Source organism: Notolepis coatsorum (assembly GCF_963971535.1).
Source record: "Notolepis coatsorum genome assembly, chromosome: 14".
NCBI lineage: Eukaryota > Metazoa > Chordata > Actinopteri > Aulopiformes > Paralepididae > Notolepis > Notolepis coatsorum.
The window spans coordinates 84,169,896-84,195,605 of NC_140178.1; the positions used below are offsets into that span (position 1 = coordinate 84,169,896).

At 42.3% G+C, this 25,710-nt stretch overlaps 1 protein-coding gene across 1 annotated transcript; it reads right to left on the minus strand.

Annotated features, from left to right (window-relative positions):
• Positions 1-1,044: 1,044 nt before the first annotated feature.
• Positions 1,045-24,787, minus strand: LOC311240391 (tripartite motif-containing protein 16-like). The gene is made up of 5 exons (XM_084328978.1): positions 24,714-24,787; positions 22,807-23,972; positions 15,872-16,148; positions 5,541-5,883; positions 1,045-1,533 (listed from the first exon to the last, which is right to left on the minus strand). The coding sequence occupies exons 2-4, from the start codon at positions 23,968-23,970 to the stop codon at positions 5,558-5,560; spliced, it is 1,767 nt and encodes a 588-aa protein (XP_084185104.1). The 5' UTR covers positions 23,971-23,972; positions 24,714-24,787; the 3' UTR covers positions 1,045-1,533; positions 5,541-5,557.
• Between the last annotated feature and the right edge of the window lie 923 nt (positions 24,788-25,710).

Here is a 25,710-nt window from a genome sequence, read left to right on the forward strand (position 1 = left end):
GCCATACCTGTGCTTAAGACCTCTACACTACCCAGCCATACCTGTGTTTAAGACCTCTACACTACCCAGCCATACCGGTGCGTAAGACCTCTACACTACCTAGCCAAAAATCCTGACATGTCCATTTTTCAAAAAAGGAAACACAAGAAATGTTTATCCCTACTAAAGCTTCTACACTACCGTGTCTGGAAGAGTGTGTTATGTACATAGACTGCATCAATGTATAATGTGCTACTGTATTATGTATGAGCTCTTTTCATGCCTATGTCTGGTATATGGTTTCCTTTTGTGCTGACAAATTTCCCTGTCTATGAACTCAATCATGAAGATAACATTTCCCAGTGTGCCGTTATATACCAGAGACGTGCAGAATATCACAATGGCCATCATTTACTTATAAAGCAACTTTATTATAGAGTGTAAAGGTAGAATCTGTAATGTTGTCAAACAGCGACCTCTAGGCAAAAGATAACAAACATGGTACTGCAGCAAGCGTGACTCTTTTGCCTAAAGGTCGCTGTTTAAGATAGGCAAGTGTTCATGTGTTGACTCCCATTATGCATGTACACAAAGAAAAACAATAGGAAAATTAACACCAAGAAAGGTACACAGAGGCAGCGTCCAGAAAGAAGGGAGGAACACGGCTCCAAACAAACAGGTGCTTCCAATAAACCTCTTTTAGCTTAAGACGTAAGGCTATACAAAAAGACCGTCAGGTGGAGCCCGCAGGGAAAACCGGCGCTTACTTCTTGTCGGAACACAGCAAGAGAAGAAAAAGAAAATTCTGACATTTAAAAAATGTAGTCCATGTACAATTATACACACAAAATAAACAGGTTTTGGGGGAAATTGCGTGAATAAAATTCCTTGGGAGGAGAGAAGCTAAAGAAGATGCGAGTGCAACACAGCAAGAGGATGGACTTGTCCCAAACGCCCACTCCCCCCCCCCCCTATTATATATACACACACGCTACACCCTATTCCATATCAAGTGCACTACATAAGACCACATTAAAGGACAGCCAAAATACGAGTTCAGTTCCCATATGAACAAAGGATCTTGGAATAGGAGTGCTGATCCTAGAACAGTTCCAAGTCAAGTTTGTACAGTATGCGGACGTCAGTTGAGCAGCAATTCTAGAACCAGTGCTCCATTCTTGGGATGCTTTATGGCTAAGGGGGTTAACTCCTGGTACAAAGCCATGCACCACACAGTTCCTGCAGAACTACAACTGTCCACAGTCTGTGATGATGATCTTTTTGCTGGGCTTGCCCCGTCTTGGTGCCCAGCTCACCCATCCTCCGCACCACATCCATGCCATCCCGGACCCAGCCGAAAGCCACGTGTTTGAAGTCCAGGTGCTCAGCCTTTTTCAGGGTGATGAAGAACTGGGAGTTGTTGGCGTCACGGCCCCTGTTGGCCATGGAGAGCAGGCCGGGGCCTGTGTGGCGCACGTCAAAGTTCTCGTCTTCAAATTTGCTGCCGTAGATGGACTTGCCGCCTGTGCCGTCGTGCTTTGTGATGTCCCCGCCCTGAAACACAAGATGGTGACTCGTTAGGATTGGTGTTATTAGTTTTGTCTTGGTGATGTCCGCGCCCTGAAAACACAGGACATGGTGACTAGTTAGGATTGGCGTTTTATTAGAGAGCGTCCTCTGTGTAAACAACCTCATTTAAGTCGTAGTGAATCAGATGTTCAGTATTTTAGCCATTTAGATGTACATTTTGTTACATGTTAACTCATTGGCCGCCAAAAACTAGTATTCTCGTGTTTTGTCGCCAACGGTTGAGAGTCAAAAACGAGTTCTCGTTTTTAGATCCTTTGATCTTTTTCCTTTGATCCCCATTCTAAACACTCGCTCGGAGCTGCCTGTGTCTCCCTGACACCGCTGCCTACGTTAAAATTGCAATGACGATTGAATCCTGCCAGGTGGCAGTATCGCTTAACTTTTGAACTGGGGATATCAGTTGTCTTTCAGTACCGAGGTACATCCGGCTGCTTCCCCCTCAAAGTGAATCAAGACATAGCAATTGGTCGGAGGGATGCTTCAAACCCATTGTTTCCCGTATGATAGCCATGCCCAATATACACGAGTAATTGCGATCGCGATGGGAAGACTGGGATTTATTCATTTTAGAGTACCTTCTGACTAAGGTAAAGTCTATTTTAGGTAACCTGCTGGTATTTCTTTAACCTAAAACATGCTTTTGTACCGATCAGTGTCGTATTTTACCAAACCTAAAACATGCTTTCGGTAACGATCGCAGTTTCGAGGTAAAACTACCCCCCCCTTGATGATTTTGTTAAGAAACATATATATATATATATGGTATATACCTTTGATTTGGAAATATTTGGAGTTTCAGAGGAGCAACCCGAACAATTTGGGCATAATGCATACAACACAAACTAAAGTATGTAGAAATTAACTGGTTAGTCAGTGTTGGACTATAAACAATGCCTGTCAAATGAGCCATACTATTGTCTCCATAGCTATAATACAGAACACACGATGGGTCCGCAAACATCGCTGAAATGGTCAATAACGCTGGCGCCATTGAGTAGAGATGGGAAAACAGCGTGGTGGTCAATGAGTTAAGTTTTCCATAAAATAAAATAAATAAAATGTATAGATTCTCATCACCTGTCCCAACAACTAGGGATGCACCGAATATTCGGCCACCGAAAATGGTTAAAAAGGCACTTTCGGCCGAAGGTTTTAGCACCGAAAAAATGTCACCGAATGTCAAAGAACAGGAACGTTCGTAACCTACCTAACGTGTTGTTGTGATGACGTAATCAAAACGCGGCTTCAGTCGTGAGCTCTTCAGTCCTGCGTTCTGCAGCCTGTGATAACTCCTCTTGGGACTCGGGAGTCGCGCTGTTTCTATGTAAACTCTGCGAGAAACGCATCCAATAAATGAGTCTTTAACATGCTTTATATCCTCGCCATTACTATATGCCTGTCGCGGTTAAAAACCTTTTTAACTAACGTTAGCGTTAAGCTAGCTAACATCGCTTCCATTTCTCACTCTCACCAGTCGCTCTTAAGCTACGTCATCACCCGCTAAGAGTCACAGGAGATGTAGTAAATACAACAGTCCTTCCATGTAGGCTAGAACGCAGTGAATTATGACAGTAGTTCAAGTTTCTTTATTAGTTGTCATACAAAAATACAGAGTACTTTTATATAAAATGCTTACTGTAGCCACTACAGCAGGGGTGGCCAACCAGTCAGAGACTAAGGGGCCTTTCTCACTCACCAATCGGGGTCGAATCAGCGCCCCTGGGGACAGGGGGGGGGGGGGGGGGTGTTCTCACTCAGACGGACACACCCCTTTTGGGTGCGAAGCGGCGCTGATTCGGAATACCCCCCGCTGAACCTGGGACGCTTGAAATAGGTGGTCTCGGGTGCGGGCCAGTGGGAGCGGGGGGCGTGACATACACACAACGTCGTTACTGTAATGCTTTTCATGCTTGCTTGAATTTTGGGCAGATAAAACCACACAGCAACAACTGGACAATACCCACAAAAACGATATTTATGGGCAATTTGAGAGTTCAGACCTCAACCAAAAACAAGCATGTGGAGCCTCACAGCTCAGTGGATGAAAACATGAAGCCGCGTTACAAAGCACAGCACTTCCCTGGCTCGCATTAGGCCACAATGCTATACTGTTATACTGGCATATTCCATTCACGTTAGCATGTAAGCTAACAAAATCAGCGCCGACGAGACTAAACTCAGCTTTTGGTGTTCAATTGTGTTGATGTTAGTTTTGTTTCATCAACAAATGAGAGGCAGAACACACAGTGAATGTATCTGTTTTGTTTATTGCACGTTCTTTGCTGAAAAATAAGTGCTACAGTGCCAGTGGCTATACTAGACTAGTACTAGGCTAAGCTAACTAGCGTTAGCCGTTAGCTTAGCGTTAGCCCTGGGAAACGCTCAAAAGCTAACTCTACAACACCATCCATTCGTGATAAAATGGGGTGGGTTATATTGACAAGGCTTGACAACAGAGGTTCAAATATAACTTCATATTTATTGGTTATTTGTTCATTTTATATCAGCATCCAGTCTCCGCCGTCATGTTAACACACTTCCTGTTTACATTTTCGAACGTGACATCATCGCCTACGGCAAACGTAAACGCTCAAAACGCAAACCGTAAACAGAACCCGGAGCGAACCAAGACTGAAGTGTGTACACAAACTAGAGGGGGGAGAGGGAGGGGGGAGTTCGCATCAGATCTCGGAACGGACCAGACCGGAATGGAATGGAACCGAATGGGTGAGTGAGAAAGGCCCCTAAGAGCCACAAAAATTACTGTGGTACCACAAAGACACCATATACCAGCGTTTCTAAACCTTTTTTTTCAGTCACGGCACCCTTCATGTGTTTATAGGTCTCACCCTCTGGCCTCTGAAGTTGCTAATGTCTCTTTTATTTGGGCTTCACAGGGTTAAAAGTACCCTGTGAGACCCACGGTTGCAAAATTACAAAATCACTTTTAGCCATTTACATATTTTTTTTTTAAATGTTAAGTACATATATAGTCAATTGGTCCTGTTGTTCAGCCTCACAATGCTATTTGATAGTAAATGTGTTTATATGTCCCACCCTCTGGACATTGCTAATGTCTTTTTAATTTGGGCCTCCCGAGATACAGTAAAAGTGTATATTTTCAGCATTACGTTTGTTTACCAATTATTTTAACTGTTATTAGTGAAATATAAGATTATAGAAATCTCAGGGCATTGAGTCGGAAACCGGCACATATTGACAGGAGGAAGTGGCACAGCCAAAAGTGAGTGTAGTCTTTTGAAGGAGGAGACTCAGGGCTTTCGAATTTCGAAAAACTACCCTACCCAGCTCACACTAGCCCCTGTCAATCATCTGACTTCTGGATTTACTTTTTTATTTCTCTTATTTTTTGGGATTATCTCCCACAAACCTGAACGTTATTGCCATAAAACAGAACGCAGTTAGTTTCTCTACCTTTCTGTGAACGTCTTGCAAAAAACGGTGTTGCAATACGATGAAAAATGGTGGAGAAATTTACATTATATACATTATTTATGCAGTTTTAAAGCACCTTGGCTTTGTTCTGAATGCACTTTGTTGTAGTTATCCTACAGAGAAAAGAAAATGCACTTGACTTTAATCACATTTTGTTGTATGCAAAGAGAAAATGTTTAAATTGTACAAACTTTCAGCAGTCAGTCTGGAATTAATGTATGCATTCAATCATAATCAGGTAGCAAAAAAAATAATAAAAATACATTATATATATTTCTATTAATCATTTTCGGCCTTTCGGCATTCGGTTTTCAGCCAACTGTTTCCTATTTTCGGTATCGGTTTCGGCCGATTTCCCATTCGGTGCATCCCTACCAACAACTGACCATATTCACAGTACACGACAGCCAATTTTGCTCTTAGCATGAGATAACTAAATGGCCTCCGTGTGAGTGGTCAATAAGCACCATTTCTCCACACAATAACTTCTCCATCCCCCCCCCCCCCCATCTCACCTGACGCATGTAGTCTGTCACCACCCTGTGGAAGATGGAGTCTCGGAGGCCGAAGCCCCTCTCGCCCGTGCAGAGCACCCGGAAGTTCTCCGCCTCTTGGGGTGAGAGAAAAGCTCTACGGTGACGGTGCCTAGGGCTTCCCCGTCGGCTGCGACGTTGAGGAACACCCGGCGGTTGGTATCCCTCGAGTGCTCCTGGGCTTTGGACATCTGGGGGGAGAAGGAGGCGTCTCCCTTGAGCTGGCCCATGCGGACCTGGCACTCGCAGAAGGTCTTCCTGAAGGACTCGGCCAGCTCCGGGGTCCTGAACTTAGCCGCCAGCTGTTCCACTTTGCCCTCACCCTCTGGAGGGACAGAGGATACAGGGAAATAGTCAGTAGGGCAGGGCTGTAAGTTAACTTTTTTTTCACATAGCACTGGTGCTACAGAGGTTGATAGTTATGTAGCATAGGCCAAAATCTTGTAACACAAGTATAAAACATCTCTAAAAACAACCACACGTAGTGCAGTTCAACACTTAAAAGGTATGTCACTGGCAAAGGACATGAATCTTGCATACAGGGCACACAAAATCCAAACCTTAACACTTTGGTTGCCTTGGGTTAAATTCATGATATACCATAGATTGCCAGCTCTATTTGTCTATGGAGAAGTACCCCTTCTTTGCAGGGCTATAACTTTTTGAATTCTATTGCTACATTGCCATTATTAGGGCCCATTCAAAGTCCTATATGTATTGTTCATTGTGTAGCAACGTTAAACTTTTTCATTCACATTCATAGTAAAGTATGGTCTAATGTATAAGTATGTTTTCATCTCTTTCTGCAGCTTTCTCCAGAACGTGATCTATAGCCCCAAATGCATTATATTGATGATGCAATACAGTTTTATGGCAATCAGCGCGATATAAAAAATTCCAACTAGACGTACTTCTAGAAGTTACTACACGTCATCTGATGTTGACCGGATGGGCTAGGGGGCGTTTATAATTCCGTGGGCAGCGTTATACCAATCATCTAATGTGGGTCAAATGTTGATAATAGCAGTTAGTATCGAAGACGGTAACGTTACACGCTGAAACTCACCCCAGTCTCCGCGCGCCGTTGGGCGATCATCGTAGAGTTGAAATCTTATCATTATGGGATGTAAATTTACCCGGTCCATCTCCAGCTTGTATAATGGTATATACGTCCAAATCATGTTGTTTATCGAGTTATTGGCAATCGATCACTGTGTAGCGTGACGAGCCAGAGTCGCGGGACCTATAGCGAGCGCCCGGAAGTACTACGGACGTAGCACAACCTCTATGCCACTTCCTGTTAAAGCGATTGCGCCGATCGGCCACCAGATGGCGCTCCTGAACCGCCAGAGAGCTCAGTGGGTCCTGCTGGTGGATCTCAGGCCAGCGGAGGGGACATATGAATCCGATCGCAGATTTTTTAAATATTGATATAAGGACGCTGTACAGCGTCCCCCGGCAACTTGAGCATGGCCCGCAATGACGTCAAAACACGTTTCATGGCAGTCAAAGTGTTAAGAAATGTTTTCAGACAAACATTTTCTCTTTATTTGCCCATAATGGTAAATTGCAGGGACATAACTGTATACAAGACATCAATATGTTACGCTTCAAATTAGCAGTGCAAATTTGTTTTAAATTTGTCATAATGTTTTTTTTTTATTGTATATAGAACAAAAACATGTGTGTGCGCTTGTAGTACTCCTTGAATGAGATCATCACACACACACACAATTGCATTAATCAGGAGTACAAGGAACTCTGCATACCTTTGTTTCACAATGAAAAGTGCTTTATAAATAAAAATGAATTATTATTATTGTAAATAACACCATGAAAGGTTTATTATTTTCATGGGCAATTATCTGCTTCATATTTGTGATGTTACTGGTTTCAGTGTGTGCCTAAAGTGATCAATGTGTTGGGCGGTTTCATAGAGATCTATGCCAATTAATGTTCATGTATATCTGGGACTTTTATTATAAGAATTGATAGAGGCCTACTACGGTATAGGGGTGGGACGATACATCGATCCAGATTGATATATTGATCTATTATCAATTATCAAATAGGATCGATGCAACGTAAAAAGATCGATTCATATTGCGAAAATCCCCTGGTGAGCATATCCGCCCGGCCGCAACAACAACAGTAGCTCAGTGCAGCTCAGCGTGTGTAGACGTTAGACAGCATTGCTTCAGAGTCCGCCTATTTTGCGACCCGAAATAAGTGCCTGTTGTTTTTTCCCCCACAACGTAGGGCTGGGCGATATGGCCAAAAACGTTATCGCGATAAAATTATAAAATTATTTTCATATAACTCGATATCGACAATTATTGTCGATATAATGTCTGTCAAGTTTAATTAACTTCTTATGCCCGGCGCCGATGGACGGGCTATTAATAGACTTGTTTTTCTGCTGCGAATGTCTCGAGTTGATGTCGTCATCAGTCCGCGCACGTTAGCAGTTTGTTAGCAGTGTATCCCATGACAATGTACTAAATATCCCTAAAATACTCTGTTCCGCCCCAATACATTGCAACGACGTCCACCGTATACCACACACTACTATAACCGTGGCATCAGAATTCACGCCACATACATACTCGGCACGTAAATATATAAAATAGCGCCGTGCAAGCTAATTATCCTAGCCAGCCGAACTATACAATTGCGCCGTGCAAGCTAATTATCCTAGCCAGCCATGTTTCCAAATGTACTAAATATCCCTCAAATACTCTGTTCCGCCCCAATACATTGCAACGACGTCTATCGTATACCACACACTACTATAACCGTGGCATCAGAATTCACGCCACATACATACTCGGCACGTAAATATATAAAATAGCGCCGTGCAAGCTAATTATCCTAGCCAGCCGAACTATACAATTGCGCCGTGCAAGCTAATTATCCTAGCCAGCCATGTTTCCAAATGTACTAAATATCCCTCAAATACTCTGTTCCGCCCCAATACATTGCAACGACGTCCACCGTATACCACACACTACTATAACCGTGGCATCAGAATTCACGCCACATACATACTCGGCACGTAAATATATAAAATAGCGCCGTGCAAGCTAATTATCCTAGCCAGCCTTGAGTCCTAAACCAAAACAGTAGCACATCTGGAGCTGTGGTGCGTAAGCACGTCATCACGCAACGTTGGTTGTTGTTAGTGAGTGTGCTGAGCCGAGGCTGAGCGGAGCCAAACTTGGAAAATCGATATATCGAAACTTTGCGACCACGTTTCATGTTTATTTCGAGGAAATAATTTATCGTGATATTTATAGTTATCGTTTTATCGCCCAGCCCTACCACAACGGGTCAAATGCATCTAACATGCTTTGCATCCTCGCCATTCCTTTATGCCCACGTCACGTTAAATACCGAAATTAACGTTGCGTTAGCTAACTAAGCTAAGCTGATCAGAGCCATATAGAGAGAACAGCAGAGGTCCATTAGGGACTGGGGAAGGGGGGGCATTGTGTGTGTCTGCGTTTGGAAAGAGGGGTTTTAGGTTGCGTGTTGTGACTTGTGAGTTCCAAAAAAATTTACTTAAAGTTTAAAGCTCAATTTATCAAAACGTGGCACTTTACAGTGAACATGAGGTCTATTTGTATTAAAAACAATAAATTGTTTTTCATTTAAATGTCTGGAAGAGCTCAAAAATAAAAATGTCAAATGATATTTCCGTTGCCTTTTTTGAGTTGATCTAAATGTTACTGAATGGGCATATAATATCATCTCATATCGATAGCAGGCACCTGAATTGAATAGAATCATATCGTATCGTGGCAGACTGTGATATCGGCAAATATCGTATCGTTGTCCAAATAATCAATATCGTATCGTGATGAAACTGGTGATTCCCACCCCTACTACGGTATGACCTTTATTTTGAAAACCGTGTCGCCGTGTTGCAACACAACTGTGTTTACGTTTGCGCTTTTGACAGTGAAATGTTCAATTCAACTTAGCTCGACGGAAAGACGCTTGAAACGGAGGGCTAGGGCCTCCACAGGTGCGTTTGATAGAGCTGGCGGACACTATGGGGTTGTGACTCCGATTAAAGAATCACAGAGGCGTGCTGCAGTTAATGATTTGTATTTGGGAATTTGCGTGTGGTTGTCTACAAAGGAATACAATACAGTATACATTAGTAAACACAGTAGTGACGTACATAAACATAATGTCATAAATATGTGGTCTATAGCTACAATAATATTCATTAATAATATAATGCAACTAGTAACTAAGACAGTCACTTAACCGGAGTTATTATATAACCTACATCAGCGGTTCTCAACAGGGGTTCCCCGGCACACAGGGGTTCCGCGGAGAGCTGCCAGGGGTTCCGCGAGATGCCTGGCAATGTTCTTTAAAAATATAGAATGACAACAGTCTTATTTTGAAAATCCTATAGCGGGTCTCATTTCTGCCCACGCGCAGCTCCAGCTAAATAACTAGGCTCCGAAAGCTAGCAACATTTAGGTCATTATGATACTCTTATTTTGAAACTCCGTGGTGTCGTGACTCATATCCGCTCTACAGCACACAGCCAATAAGGATGCATCTCAACACAGCAGGCTGAGCAGTGAGCTAGCGTCTCTCAGCTCATCAGTAGTAGCGTACTCTGGATCTGGAACGCGGACATTGAAACACAGCAAGGATAGTGTTTTTGCGACCCAAAACAAATCCCTGCTGTTTTATTCCGCAACGGGTCAAATGCATATAACATGCTTTGCAATCCTTGCCATTCCTTTGTGGCCACGTTGTGTTTAAGACCGGAATTAATGTCCCTTTAGCATAAGCTAACAACAAGCCCTGTTCAGAGCGACAGAGAACAGCAGGGTGGGGACTTGGAAGGAGGACTGGGAAGGAGGGGGGGGGGGGGGCATTCTCCCTCTATGTGTGTGCGTTTGAAAATATATGATGAAGTCAGACTACTATATTATATTGATAGTAAATGTACTGAGGGTGGACAGACAGATTATGTTGATATTTAAACATAAAAAATACAATACATAATAAATGTATCCATGATCATCATGCAACATAAAACAATTGCAGGAACGGTTTGGGAGAGGAAGGTGTTTTAGGTTGCGTGTTCCAAAAAATTTACTTAAAGTTTAAAGCTCAATATATCAAAACGTGGCACTTTATAGTGAACAGGCACTTTATAGTGAATCCAAATTATTTTTTGGATTACAGAAAATTATCCCTAAAGTGCTATCTGATGCAGCTGCACTGTTTTCCATGAAAATACCATATTTGGATAAGTTTGACCATTTCTAAAAATCTGAAAATCATTAAGTCACTCTGGATAAAAAAAGACTTTACAGACAACATTGAGACAAAGCTTCCCGACACATCTCCATCCAAACTCTTGGAAGAACTCATTGAAATCTCATCTGATACCACCTGGAGAGCTAGTTTCAGAGTGTGGTGCTTGAGTACCAAGTATCTCATGATGCTGCAGTTAAGGTGTTGATACCATTCAGCCCCACATATCCGTGTGAAGCTGGCTTTTCATCCATGACAGCTCTGAAAACAAAATATAGGGCCAAGTTGAGCCTTGATGATGACATGCGTGTTGCCTTGTCAAAGATCTCCCCACGTATTGACCGTATTATTAGCCAGCAGCAGCGGACCTCGCATTGAGCTAGAAATGTCCACTGAGTGAACGAGTGCTTATTTTCTGTATTTATTTATATTTTTTGAGAAATGGTAACTTGGTGATCCTTTTCTGTATTTAAAAAAAATACATGATTTTCTGTTTTTGAGAAATTGTCAAACTTATCCAAATATGCTATTTTTATGGAGAACAGTGCAGCTGCAACAGATAGCACTTTAGTGATCCTTTTCTGTATTAAAAAAAAAATACATGATTTTCAGTTTTTTCTTAAATAAACATTATTTTGAAAGCAAGCACTTTTGTCATCAGATTCAGACAACTTTATTGATCCCGCGTGGGGCAATTCATATTTGCAGATTCACCAACAAGCAACAAAGACAAACAAACAACAAAACATCTCAACGACAGCACGGCAAATAAAGAATCATTGTATCATCATTGTAGCAAAAAAGACAGGACCGAAAAAGTCTTTATCGTATGTAGGGGTGCCCTGGAATATTTTATTGAACACAGGGGTCCCTTGGCAGCAGAAAGGTTGAGAACCCCTGACCTACATAGACTATGCAGGGAAATTACTCATGCAGTACATGCAAGCAATATAAGTAGGCAGACTGTAAACCAAGTGTAAAGATACATTCAATTCACTAACAGTAATGAGTGAGTTATATTTATATAGCCTAGGCTAGCTAACATGCGGCTAAGCTAACCAACATAGCATAGCAGCATCTCAATAGCAGAGAGAAACAACATAGACAGAAATGGATCAATGTGAACATACTGTAAGTGTAGAGTAAGCTGAATGAATGAATTAGGCAGGAACTAAACATAAGTCATTGACGCACACTTTCCCCAAAGGGACAGGAGTAACTACTGCTGAACTGAGACCAAACCTGCGCGAGGTTAGAAAAAACTCTTAAAGGGCCAGTAACCTTATCAGCAGACCAGAATGCGACACTAGCTGGAGCACATCACGCTGAACGATTACACTGGCATAAATCAATTACCTTTTCCTGTCAACAACAACATATTAAAGGGCTATTACAGAACAAAGTAATCTTATTAACAGGGGCTTTCCTACACGCTAATCAAAAAGCTTTAATGGACCTGTATGAGGCCATATCTCTTACGGTGGGACTTTGATTGTTTATAGAAGAGGAATGTAATACTATGCAAAACGAGAAATAAACAGTGATTTTACCAGCATTAACACTTTGAGTGCCAGCCACGAGAAATCTCGTTAGTTCATGCCATGCGTTGAGTGCCAAGGACGAGAAATCTCGCTATTTAATCGTTATTGCTTTTATTAGCGATATCCATTCATTTTTCATCATTCTAGCCTGACGTTATCATTGGGGCTGTCTATGAGCTCGAACAGGGAAAATACCGCCCCCTATCGTCTCCCGGATGGTAATGCACCCATTGGATTGGACTGAATGAAAATGCATGAGAAAAGAAAAGTCCGGAATCCACATTTTACTTCTCAGGCATGTAACCCGAGCCGATCGGATTCATTGTAGACACTCAGAACAGCGTGGAATATGTGTTTCGAGTACCCAGCGTTGGATCAATAAACGCGATCGATATTTGGAATGGCGATCAGGAATTGGAATAATCTTTTTACAGAACATCTGATGTGAGGTAAGGAATCTACGTTACCAGTCTTGGGGTAATCAGTTTTTTTTCACATATATCTCAACATGTGTGTATGTGTGTGTGCGTGCGCGCTGACCAGGAAATAGATAATCGATTTTTCAGCCCGCTTCTCTAGTGTGCATAAGTACACATATACTATCGATAATGTAGCTTTTATTTGAAAACGATCATAAATAGGCCGAAAAATTACAACGTGTTTTGTGTATTCCACTAAAGGGCGATCATCAGTTTTTTTTTTTTTTTTTTTTTTTTTTTTTTAACGTCCGTTTTTCAAAACGGTATAAAACGGAAATGTACTGATGAAAAAACAATCCGTTTCATACATGTTGACTGCAAGCAAGTCATTGATAAGCGACAGGCGTATTAGACACAGCCATTATAGAAATAGCTCCACGAAAATCATGAAATATGGGAAAATCAGCCCAAAAAGGCTGGCATTCAAGCGCTAATTCTGGCGCCCCCTGCTGGCACTCAATGTGTTGAGTTGCAAGCTGCTTTCATATACGGGGATCCATGACAATTATTAGGGATATCTCGATCCGGGGCCGATCGTGATTTTCAGAGGATCGGGATCGAAAAATAATAATAAAAAGAATCAGGAGTGAAAAAAAAAAAGTTTTATTTTATTCAACAAACATGACCATGTTCACGTCTTAAACTCATACTGAGGCCTTAGTTTTGGTTTTAAATTACATCATTCATTTATTTATTGTCACACAGAGCAGAAGAATTTGCCAAAACAAATGCATTTCCTTTTATTTACACCGTCGCACGACAGTGACGTATGCCGAAAATAGCAGACCTCACAACGCGTTGCTCCCGCAAGTAAACACGGGCAGGTTATGTCCACCTGATGACTCGGAGCAGCTAGACAAAATGTCAGAAGTTTGGAAGCATTTAAAAATTTTAACCGAAGCCAGTCCAATAGCCAGTTGCAATGTTTGCAAGGCGGACGTTCCGTGTGCATTCAACGTTATGTGACTAGAGTGAGCAAAGGAATGGGGGGCGGCTGGTCCTCTGCCAAACAGCTGTTTTGAATGCCTCGTTTGAATGAAGAACGTTCACCTGGATAACGTTACGTTAACGTTCGCTTTGTGAGGATTATTCGTCTGCGTTTCAGACCAAAATGGAGCAAATCATTACGTAAGTTGAACACTGTGTGAATGTATACTAAATGTGCAAACAACTGGGGCTATTGATAGCGTCAATATATGAGCTACCTTGCAGCTAGCGTTAGCATTACCTAACTAGCGCTGGCGTTAAAGTCACTGTTAGCTTGCTTGGTATCCAACGCTAGCTAGGCACAGTGAAGAGATTGCTACTGTAATGTATAGCTATGTGCCTAGCTAGCGTTAGCTAAAAGAGCCCTCACAGTGAATCTTTCATGACTCTCTGCAAGCTAACTAAGCTTGTGTCGTTTGCTAACAAGCTAAATGGCGTGAGGCAGCTAGGCTAGGTAACATTAGCTAGCTATTAATAAACTAGCATTATTAACGTTATTTCACACTCTACTCTATATACTATAATCAACTGTTCTCCCCATTAAAGAGATCCAACATGCTTCTATGTAGGGATGCCCCGATCGATCGGCCACCGATCGTTATCGGCCGATAATCAGTATAAATATGCGATCGGGGAATTCCGATAATTAGTCATATTCGCCGATCGCGGAAACTGATCAAGTGGATATCTCACTCGCTTGTCTCAGACGCACAGGACCTGCAAACTGCTCCTCCTCCCTAGCCCCGCCCGTACCCGTGTAGAGTTTGTAAACACAGAGGAGGCGGACCTCCTCTGCTGAGTCTAGATAGTGCATTCGACCTGAGCTAACGTTAGCTACCTAGCTATCGTTACTGTTTAAACAAAATTACCCAGTCAACTATTCACTTTTAGTAGGCATTGTCTAACGGTATTTAGCCGGCTAGCTACTGATAGCTCCGGATATCAACAAATGCCCCAGGAAGTCTAGTAGTCCATGTTGATATCTCCGTTAGCTTGCGTTAGCTGACGTTAGTTAACAGTTCAAAACGAAATGTCCGATTGAACTAAATAGTTGTCTTAACGTCATCTAGCCGGCTAGCAGTAGCTACAGATAGCTCCTGATATCAATGTCTTATAACATTGATTGAATGCGTATTCGAGCTGAGGGCTTGCTGAATGTGAAATGACCAAAGCATAACGTTACCAATAGGGTCCCGCTGCAGCGCCGGAGAATCCTTTTTGGAGCTGGAGGCTACTAGAGTACACACAGACAGTGGAGCTGTTTGCAGATAGCGAGCATTTTGACTTGTTGCGTGGTGGCGATGTCTCGCAGATAATACAAGTACAAGTCTAATTATATAATATATATATTTTATAAAAAAAAATATATATATATATATAAAATAATTTTTAATTTCTTTTTAATCAAAAACGATCGGTATCGGATCGGTATCGGCCGATATGGCTCACGACGATCGGTGATCGGTGGCAAAAAACGTGATCGGGGCATCCCTACTTCTATGTGTTAAAATGCAGCAAGTCAAGTCACTTTGCATTGATTTCTAGCTTGTTTCTTGGATTTTAGTATTGGGGAAATTCTCCAATACAGATAATGCATTTTAGCCTGGTATTGGACCGATAATAGGTGCATCTCTATTATATATATATATATATATCTCTAAAATAGTCGGTAGAAGAGCAACAGCATCAACTATTGTCACTGTCTTTTCATATCATTACAAAAAGATATATTTCTGCACTTGGACAAAACACTTCCTAACCTTTCTTTGCAGGTGGCATCTGAATGAGTTTTTTTTAATGCTCGATTTTGGTGGTGTAGCAAATTTAAATTCAAATGCTAGAACAGAACATTTCGAACTCAAGAGGTTAGCAACAGGTTTGCGATCCAGTGAAGCGTGTTTCTAACAAAAGGTACAACCTTACAACTCTCCCAAACCCAGGGAACATCTTCAAGAAATATTTTGCAGCCAGACAGGAGTAGGCCTCTTTGCATTATGTTTCATACGGGTGTGTGTACCTGCGTGGTCGATGGCGATCCAGCCCAGCGCATTGGCCTGCGTTTTCATGGGCTTGAGGTCCATGGTCGGGCAGATGGTGTGATTGGCGCACACCCTCAGCACCTGCACCTCCCTCCTCATCAGGATGCGGTAGAAGCGCTTGGCCGGGTGGAAGAGGATCTTGATGTCGCCCACGCCTCGCTCCTTCCACCGTTTGAGCTTGCAGTCCCAGCGGTAGAGCCTGGTGCGCTCCTTGAAGAGGATCTCCTCGTCCTCTTTGCCTGACTTGGTCTCCACCTGGAGGACACATTGAGTAACAGCAAACACACTTTAAGACCAAGGGTTCCCCCGGAGCTCCAGAAGGATTATGAAATTACTTCTCCATGACTTCTGGTTATACTTTTATTAAAAATTGTGCTATAAGATTTTGACATCCAAGTACACAGGAATTTACAACATACACTAGTCCGTTTTTACTTACATGGATGAACTATGGACAAGGGTAATCTAAAAGTAGGTTAAATAGTTACTTTTGAACACAGTGTCTCCATTAAATACGCTGCATATATACACACACAAGTAACGGTAAAAGATTAAGAAGGATGTGACATTGCGCTCGTCACCAACGCAAGAGACACCGGTATCGAATCCGGCTGTCAGCGTTGCCTCCGGCTTGGGCCGGCCGTCATACTAACTCAAATGGCAGAGTTAGCGGGAGGGAAGTCGATGGGTGGTAATCTGGACGTTGTAAACAGCGACTCCTACAGGTTGGTCAGGGCGCCTGCACAGCAGAGACAGGAAAATGGCGGGGGCAGTGTGTGCCTCCTACACGTTACTCCTCGCCAATGAGAGTCCGCGCTGGCAGGTGAAAAGATGCGACTGGCTGCCTCCACATGTATCGGAGGGGACATGTGATGGGCTTCTATCCTCCCTACGACGGGCCAGTGGGGGGCACATGTGAGCAACGATCAAGACAGGGGAGGGGAGAATTGGCACGGCTAAATTGGGATGGGAGAAAAATTGAAAAATGGAGAAAAAGTGGATAAAAAAAAAGAAAAAAAATAGTCAAGGCAGGAATGACTTCGAACCGACATGTCAAAAAGAATGGTAATGGTCCTTTAACTGGTTCAGCGCCAGAGGTCGCTGTGGGCATATGGCCGTGTGTGCCAGAGCTGTAATGAATGGGGATACATGCCGGTGTTTGCAGTGCTAAAACTATATTAAATATTATAGATATGGATCTAATAATATAGTCGATTGTCATCGAGTTTCTTCCGGTCAATATGCAAAAAACAGATCATTTTCTCATCAATACATTCCCATTTTATACCGTGGTGAATATGAGTATAGTTTTAGAGTAATTCTGTGTAATCCCAGGAAAAGCCGCTAAACAGCGGTTTAGTGCAGTTCACTATAAAGCGTGCCATTCCTCGCTTGGATCAATAATCAATCTGAAATCAATGCTTTGATCGCTACCAACGGAACATGCCACACACACACGCCCCAATCAGCATAAAGGAATTTTTGGATCAACGCAATATTGATACCATAGTCCTTACCTTGACCAGGATCTGTCCTGAAAAGAATATTCCAATTATCTGATCGCCATTCCAAGTACTGATGTCGATCGAGGTGCCAACGTAATCCACCAAAGAACACGAACCGGGGGGCCCCGACCCTCGTCGATGCATCAGTTATAAGCGATTGCCCTGCCAGAGTAGTTAGAGCCCGCCCGCACGCCGCAGCTCGGCCCAGACACCAAGTCACATCGTTTCAAATGGAGTGCAATATCAGCCGCAAGGCGTTAGGCGGCGGTATTGGACGTTTGCGATCTCAGACCCATTCCCAATGATAACATCAGGATGGATGGATGAATTATGAATGGAAATAGCGAATAAAAGAAATAATGACCAAAACCCGACTTTTCAGGTTTGGCGCTCAAGCGATGGCGAGTTAACCCGACTTATGTCGGGTCTGGCGTCCATTGCGTTAAGAGTAGATAAGGAGAGCAGAATTCATTGCCTCCAGGCTGGAGTCGACATTCCCTTCTCGTCCTCCCTTACCTTGAGTGAACCCTCAGCTGACGACCAATCTTCTGACTAGCAGCAAGTAAGGCCTTCTGCTCTTTCTAGGGCAAGATGGGGTGGATGGCAAATATCGGGACAGATCTGGCAACCATGCCTCCCTTTATTGTCATAACAACTAAGCGCAACGTTTGAGCAGCAATAGCAGCATGGGGGGGGGGGGGGGCAAGGAATATTATTATTCAGCCTATTTATAATCCATGATGTACTCGTCCAGTCACCCAACCTTAACACATTGGACCAGAGGATAGTGAGTGCCAATCACGAGTATAGTCGGGTTTTAATCGTTATTTCTTTTATTACAATATCCATTCATTTTCATCCAACCTGATGTTATCGTTGGGAATGAGTCTGAGCTCACAAAAGGGCAAATACCGACGCCTATCGTCTCCCGGATGGTATTGTGGGACTGTGAATTAAAAAAAAAGTACGGTCCAGGTTTTCCTTCTCGGGCATGCAATATCGTATACCACATTGACTGGGGACACTCTGAGCAGCGTGGATTATGTGTTTTTGGATAGGGATGGGAATCGAAAACCGGTTCCCGTTGGGAATGCCGCATGCCTCCGTGACTATCGATTCCTCTTATCGCTGCCATGTTTTTCCGACCGTTGTGCATTTCAAAACAATAACGTTAGCATGCAGCCATAGAGCAGACTATTTGATTCCTTAAAGGAGAGATGTTGCATAGTGATATAAACAGTCATAGCATCAAATTAGTATTTAGATAAACCACAGAAAAAAAATCACGTTATAAAAATACATAAGCCATTTCTAAGAAAAAACGATTTGTTATGTCCATTTATGTAGCATTTATAAACATGTGCGCCGCCATTTTGTTCACGCTAAATGCTGACGTCACGGAGATGGTTTCGCCTGCAGCCTCCCACGTACCTAGCTACTACTACTACTACTACCTGCAGCACGCTGTAGCAATATTATTAGGCTCCTCAAATATCGTTATTCATAAAAAAACATTTATGTAATATTTTACAGCATTGAGCAACCCCAACAGGGGGATGCTGCATATAGTATGCTCTGTCATCTTTGAGATGGTGAGACCTGCAGTTGGCACTGTGTGAATAAATAAAAAAATAAAAATTCTTTTAAATTTTTTTTTTATTAAAGTTTGCTTTAATCACAGTAACATTGGCGAGCTAGCTAAATTATACATAAATCGGTTTTCATATAAATCAATCTTCACTAAGAGACGCAGAAAAAAACTACTTGCTAGCCATTAACACTGACGAAGGAACACCTGTTCCGAAACATGTTTGTACACAGCTGCGATTAAAACTTGTTGAACCTGAGAGTGCTGGTCCGGCTTCCTGCTTTCTTCTGCAGAAAGAAACTACCAAATCCATTCCGAGACTGACTAGCGTCGTGCGTAACAAGTCTCAGGAAGCTTTCACATATAGTTTTGGTGGACTCGGTGCGGTTCTGGGGGTGAAGTTGCAACATTGTTGCATTCTTCATTTGGTTCGCCTGCGTTCACATAGAGAAATCTGTCAGCGCACCGAGACCTTCTGAACAATGTCACGCGGTCGAAAAGGGCGCCGTCTGCGAGCCCTCCAGATCAGCGGAGCGAGTTTTGACATGGCATTGATCCATTGTTCTATTGAAGCACATTACCACCATCCTCTCGCTAAACAACTTGTAGACCAATAATAATAATATAATAATAATAGTATTGACGTGGCATTGATCCATTATTAATGCTGTGCGCCTCGGTAATAATAATAAGCAGCGTTTTTCTTCCTTCTTCCCAAGATGCACAGTTAGATATATAGATAGATAGATGGATAGATTAGATGCAGTGTGCTTGTTTTGCAGTGAGTGCTGCAAGCAGTGGTAATAATAATCACTTCCTATATTTGGTTCGCGTTTGGTCCGCTGAAGCCGAACCGAAACCTACGTTTTCAGGCGGACTAGAGTTCGCCTGCTTGGTCCGCGGACCGAGTTCGACGCGCATTCACACAGACCCGAAAAACCGGACTATCGAATTCTGGTCCGAAAGTCCGGACCAAACAGCCCCTGTGTGAAAGAGACCTCAGTCTCTCTCTCTCTCCTTCAAGTAACGTTACACTATAAAAACAAACTGGATAGTTGATATATGAACTGGATAGCTCATATAAGCCATTCTCCCTTTCTGTGTGTGTGTGCGTGCCCATCCCAACTCTGGTCTTTGGAAAGTTTGATAGTATTTACTAAGGATGGCCAGATAATGCTGATATTTAAACTTAAAAAATTATTATACAGAAAGAAGCTTCAGCAAGTACAAAACGCTGCTGACCGACAAAAGAGAATCCCTCACTGAGGAAAACACAAAGGCCTATCCATCATGTATCACAATGGTGATGTCAGCCAGAGATGGGGAGAAACATGAACCTTTAAAGGACATCTCTCTGAAATAAATTACTCGTTTTTTTCTTGATTTCTTTTAAACAAATTATTATTTTGTATTATTTAACTATTTAATTATTATTTAGTTATTGCACTGCACGGGCAGTTGACTGCATTGAACTAAACTTAATTGAAAATAAGAAACCTCATAACCTAACTGGCACTGAACATTGAACTACACTGGCACTGTTTGCAGATGTACTATTATTAAAGTTAGTTAAAAACATAATTTTGTATTGTTTTTTTTTTGGTTAAAGTTAAAATATTAAAAATCAGAGAAATCCGAAAAATCAAAAACCGAGAAATCCGAAAACAGGAAAAGATAAAAACGGATTTCATAGGGCCCTAGTTAACACTTTAACTGCCACACACGAGATATCTCGGGTTTATTAATATGTGGTTGAAAGCCACTCACGAGATTTCTCTGAATTTTTCTTTTTGTGATCTAAAATCATATTGCATCACGCGAGCCTACCAGAGAAATACCCGAGCACCGCCGGCGATCATATGTGGAAAAAAGCGCCCCCTATCGTCTCCCAGATGACATAAGGGATTTTGGAATGGACTCAATGAAAATGGATGGGGAAAAAAATCCGGTACTCCACATTTTCCAGTCCACTGATCCAGCCGGGGTTACCAGTTCATTCTGGAGCCTCTGAGACGCGCGGAATCATGTACTGCACTGTACACACGGTGGATCTATACACTTATCGATTTTTTCGAATGGTGATCAGGAATTGGAATATACCAGTTGGATACCATCTGATGTCAGGTAAGGAATCTATGTTATCAGTGTTAGGATAATCAGACTAATTTTGATGAAGTTATAAGCTGTTTTGTGAAATGGGCTCTTTTGGTTTCACTGTAAAAGTCCAAGAGGAAATCAACGCGGCGATTATCCGTGCGCGGCCCAAATGTGCTTGCGTGCATGTATAATATTGATCATCTAGCGTTTATTTGAAAACGATTCATAAATAGGCAGACGAATATCAACGTTGTGGAATATTCCAGTAAAAGACGATTTTCATAGAATGGTCCAGAATGAACTGTTTTTTATCTCAAAACGGGTGCTTTTCTAAATGCTCTGAAACAGAAATGAAGCGATAAAAAACCAATCTGCCTTGACAGCACTGACTGGAAAATAGTCTTTGATAAGCGACGGGCAGATTAGACACATAGCCATAATTTAAAACATAGATTAGGCGATATTAACGTTAACATTGAAGTGGATGGTGGCATCAAGGGGGTAAAAAGGAAAACCCGGCGTGGCACTCAAAGTGTTAAGGTGAGTTAATAAATTCACTCAGAAAATCTGCTCCGCTCTGATAAACGGACTCTTTGGTCAGAGCGTCCAGTGTGCACTCAGAATTTCCGAACAACTCGAGTGCACTCGCTCCGACACTGGTTGTAAATAGTTATGAGTGTTGTATGTGCCTCCCTCAGTGTTTCCCATTAATTACCTAGACTGATACATTGCCAATAGGGATGTATCAGTATTGGCAGTGGTAGTAGTCGTAATAGTAATCCAGTATATTTTTATATTTTCTAAAAAATAAACCAGTTCAACACAGGTAACCACTTTTGCTTCATTTCTTTGATGGCTCAAATGTATGCTCTAGTCCTGTGTTTCTCAAACCTCTCCTCGAGACACCCCAGCCGTTCCATGCATTTGTTAAATTCCACCACCAGCACACCTGATTCAACTAATAAAGGGCTTGTTAAGTTGAATCAGGTGTGCTGGTGGTGGAATTTAACAAATACATGGAACGGCTGGGGTGCTCCGAGGAGAGGATTGGGAAGCACTGATTTATTTGTGTTTTGAGCACAAAGTTAATCATAGATCTGGCCTCTTTATTTTGCTCTCACTATGAATTGAAAATGGGGACCCTGATGTAAACAAGACAAACGTCTTTCTCTGGTCTGCATCCACTTAACAATTGTGTGTATTGAGCCGTACTGTATTGTACCCATTCTGCAATCTGTTAAATAAAATGTTTCATTCATTCACTCTCAAAGTGCACCAGATTGATGCATTAAACTTAAAATATACAAAAAATAATTAAAACTCAGGGGGAGCATGCCCCCAGACACCCCTAGAGGGTCCAAGGTTCACCCACCACAGTCACAAAATCCTGTGGGAAACACTAAATCTACAAACACCAGGATCACCTGTGGTTTCTCTCTCAGGGAGAGGAGGACAACAGTGTTGTCAAAAGCAAAGCGTTATATTGATCACCACTATACAGCCCTATACCCCAGTATCCATCCCCTGGTCTCAATATGACCCCCCTCTTCCTGTTGATAGACTCGCTGGCCATTCCTAAATACCACCCAGTCTTGTCTTTAACCTGAACCTCATAGTAGAATCTCCCTGAAGAGAAGCTTTTCTTTGCCAGAACACAGGCTGCTGCATAAGTAAATCTCTCTGGGTTGTCAGGGAGGTCTTTCCGTGTAACACCATGTTTTACCTGTTTCCCATCATCAGAGAGGATGAGTTCTGGATGTGCTGCATCAGGGTCCAGAGTCACATCCACTGCATACTGTTGGATCAACTTCAGCTCATCATCAATCAGTTTCTCCATCTCTTTACTGAGAGTCTCTTTCAGCTCAGCCACAGCTCTCCTCACTGTCCCCACATTCACATCACTGTGGACACTGACCTCAGACCAGTCCTTATTGGGTGGAGGGGTGGAGAGGGATGGGATGCTGTGGATGAGGTGGAGGTGGTCCTCAGTGTATGAGTCAGAGAGCTGCTTCAGCTCAGTGCTTCTCTTCTTTAGATCAGTGATCTCCAGCTCCAGCTCTTCGATGAAGCCTTCAGCCCGTTTCTCTGCTGCTTTCTGCTTCTCCTCAATCACCTCAATGAGCTCAGCCTGGCACCTCTCAACGGAGGCCACCAGAGCAGTGAAGACCTCAGCACTGTCTGCTATCTCTCGCTTTGCCCCTTTCTTGCTGAGGTCTACTGAATGTTTCATCTGTTGGATCTTCTGCTCTCGCTCCTGGATCATCTGCTGAACTTCTGCCTCTTTTGTCCTCATCTCATCCTTCCTCTCTCTGTATTCTTTCTCTAGAGGGACAGTGTCATGGGTTTTGTGGTCCGTCTCAGTGCAGAACTGACACACACAGGCCTGGTCAGTCCTACAGAACAGCTCCAGGGGTCTCTCGTGCTTCTTACACATCCTGTCCTCCAGGTTCTCCACAGGGTTGATCAGCCTGTGTTTCTTAAAGGAGGCCACTCTCAGATGAGGCTCCAGGTGGATCTCACAGTAGGAGGCCAGACACACCAGGCAGGACTTCACTGCCTTGATCTTCTTCCCAGTGCAGATGTCACAGGACACCTCTCCTGGTCTGGCAGGTTGCTGGTCTGGGCTGCTGGTGCTTCTCTCTTGAACTGACTTCATGAACTGAGCTGCCACCTCTGATAGGACAATATTAACAAAGATATCTGGTCTCTTATCAAAAGTATTTTTACACATTGGACACTGGCAGAGGTCATTGTTATCCCAGTACTTGGTGATGCAGGTCTTGCAGAAGGTGTGACCACATGAAGTGGCTACAGGCTCAACGAAGACACCCAGACAGATGGAGCACTGGAACTGTTCTTCAGACAGGAAACTACTGGATGAGGCCATGTCTGTTTAAATATATATTTAAATAATTCATTGGAATAGCTATGTAACTTCAACTTCATTAAATCACAAAATGTAGTCACTTGACACACATCACATCAGTGTTCAATGAACAATGAGTGTGAGAGTAAAGTTTCTTACATTTTACATTTCGTCATTTAGCTGACGCTTTTATCCAACGCTATCGAAGTTCTGTACAACAAGTCAGCAGGAAGGGTACAACTCTGGCAGCTAAGGGTAAGTGACATTGTTACGTCAAACAGTGTCAAACTTCAGTGCTACAGACTTGAGTGCATATTAGCATTAGGTAATAATATAGGCATGGTAGATCCCTTAGTAGCAGCGTGCATACTAGTGAAAGTATTATAATAAAATACCCAAATTAGTACAGCTTAATACTACAACCTAAACTAGAACAAACATAAGAATGTAACCAAACCTTAACCATACCAATGACCATACCTAACATACCCACCAACACTGTTAGTAAAAATAGGACATAGGCTACTGTAGCTATACAGTACATTAGATCTACTAACTTATTACTTCAGATTCACATAGATATGATTCACACATCTATCTGTATGTCATGTATGTCATATGTCCTGATGAATTGAAAATGGGGGACCCTGATGTAAACGAGACGAAAAAGTCTCTGGTCTGCATCCCCTTAACAATTGTGTGTATTGAGCTGTACTGTACCCATTCTGCAATCTGTTAATACAGTTTTCAATCAATCAACGCACCTGTTCTTTCTTTAACACAGTCACTTCTCTTTGCAAGTAATGCGTGTTTTATAATGGACTCTGGGACGATTTGTTTCTGCTCAACACAACAGCGTAGGCTGCACCATTAGTTTACTTTCACTTCCTAAGCAGTGAAACCTAGAATGCTCCTCCCCCCTTTTAATGATTTGAAACTTAACCCTTCACAGGGAAGGGAAGAAATCTAAAGTGTTGAATGATTTGCATAGGAGTGTTTGTTGACTTGAACATAATTTGGTTCTTACATTCAGATGTATAATATCATGCAAACACACACTTGATCTTAACCTCATGCTGCATGCTACAGTGGATGAGGCAGTGTCTGTTAAAATATAATATATATATATATATCAATAATTCATTGGAATAAGGTATAGGCTATGTAACTTCAACTTCATTAAATCACAAAATATAGTCACTTGACACACATCACATCAGTGTTCAATGAACAATGAGTGAGTAAAGTTTTTTACATTTTACATCGTCATTTAGCTGACGCTTTTATCCAACGCGATCGAAGTTCTGTACAACATGTCAGCAGGAAGGGCACAACTCTGGCAGCTAAGGGTAAGTGACATTGTTTCGTCAAACAGTGTCAAACTTGTGTGCTACAGACTTGAGTTCATATTAGCATAGTGGGTAATATAGGCATGGTAGAATCCTTAGTAGCAGAGTGCATAGTGAAAGACAATTATGCCATGAGCATTTTTATTATAATAAAATACCCAAATTAGTAAAGCTTAATACAACCTAAACAATAACGAAAATCTGAATGTAACCAAACCTTATACCAATGACCATACCTAACATACCCACCACCACGGTTAGTAAAAATATGACATAGGCTACTGTAGCTATACAGTACATTAGATCTACTAACTTATTACTTCAGATTCACATAGATATCAACATACCTGTTCTTTCTTTAGTGTCGTCAGTGTCACTTCTCTTTGGTAAGCAATGCGTGTTTTAAAAAGGA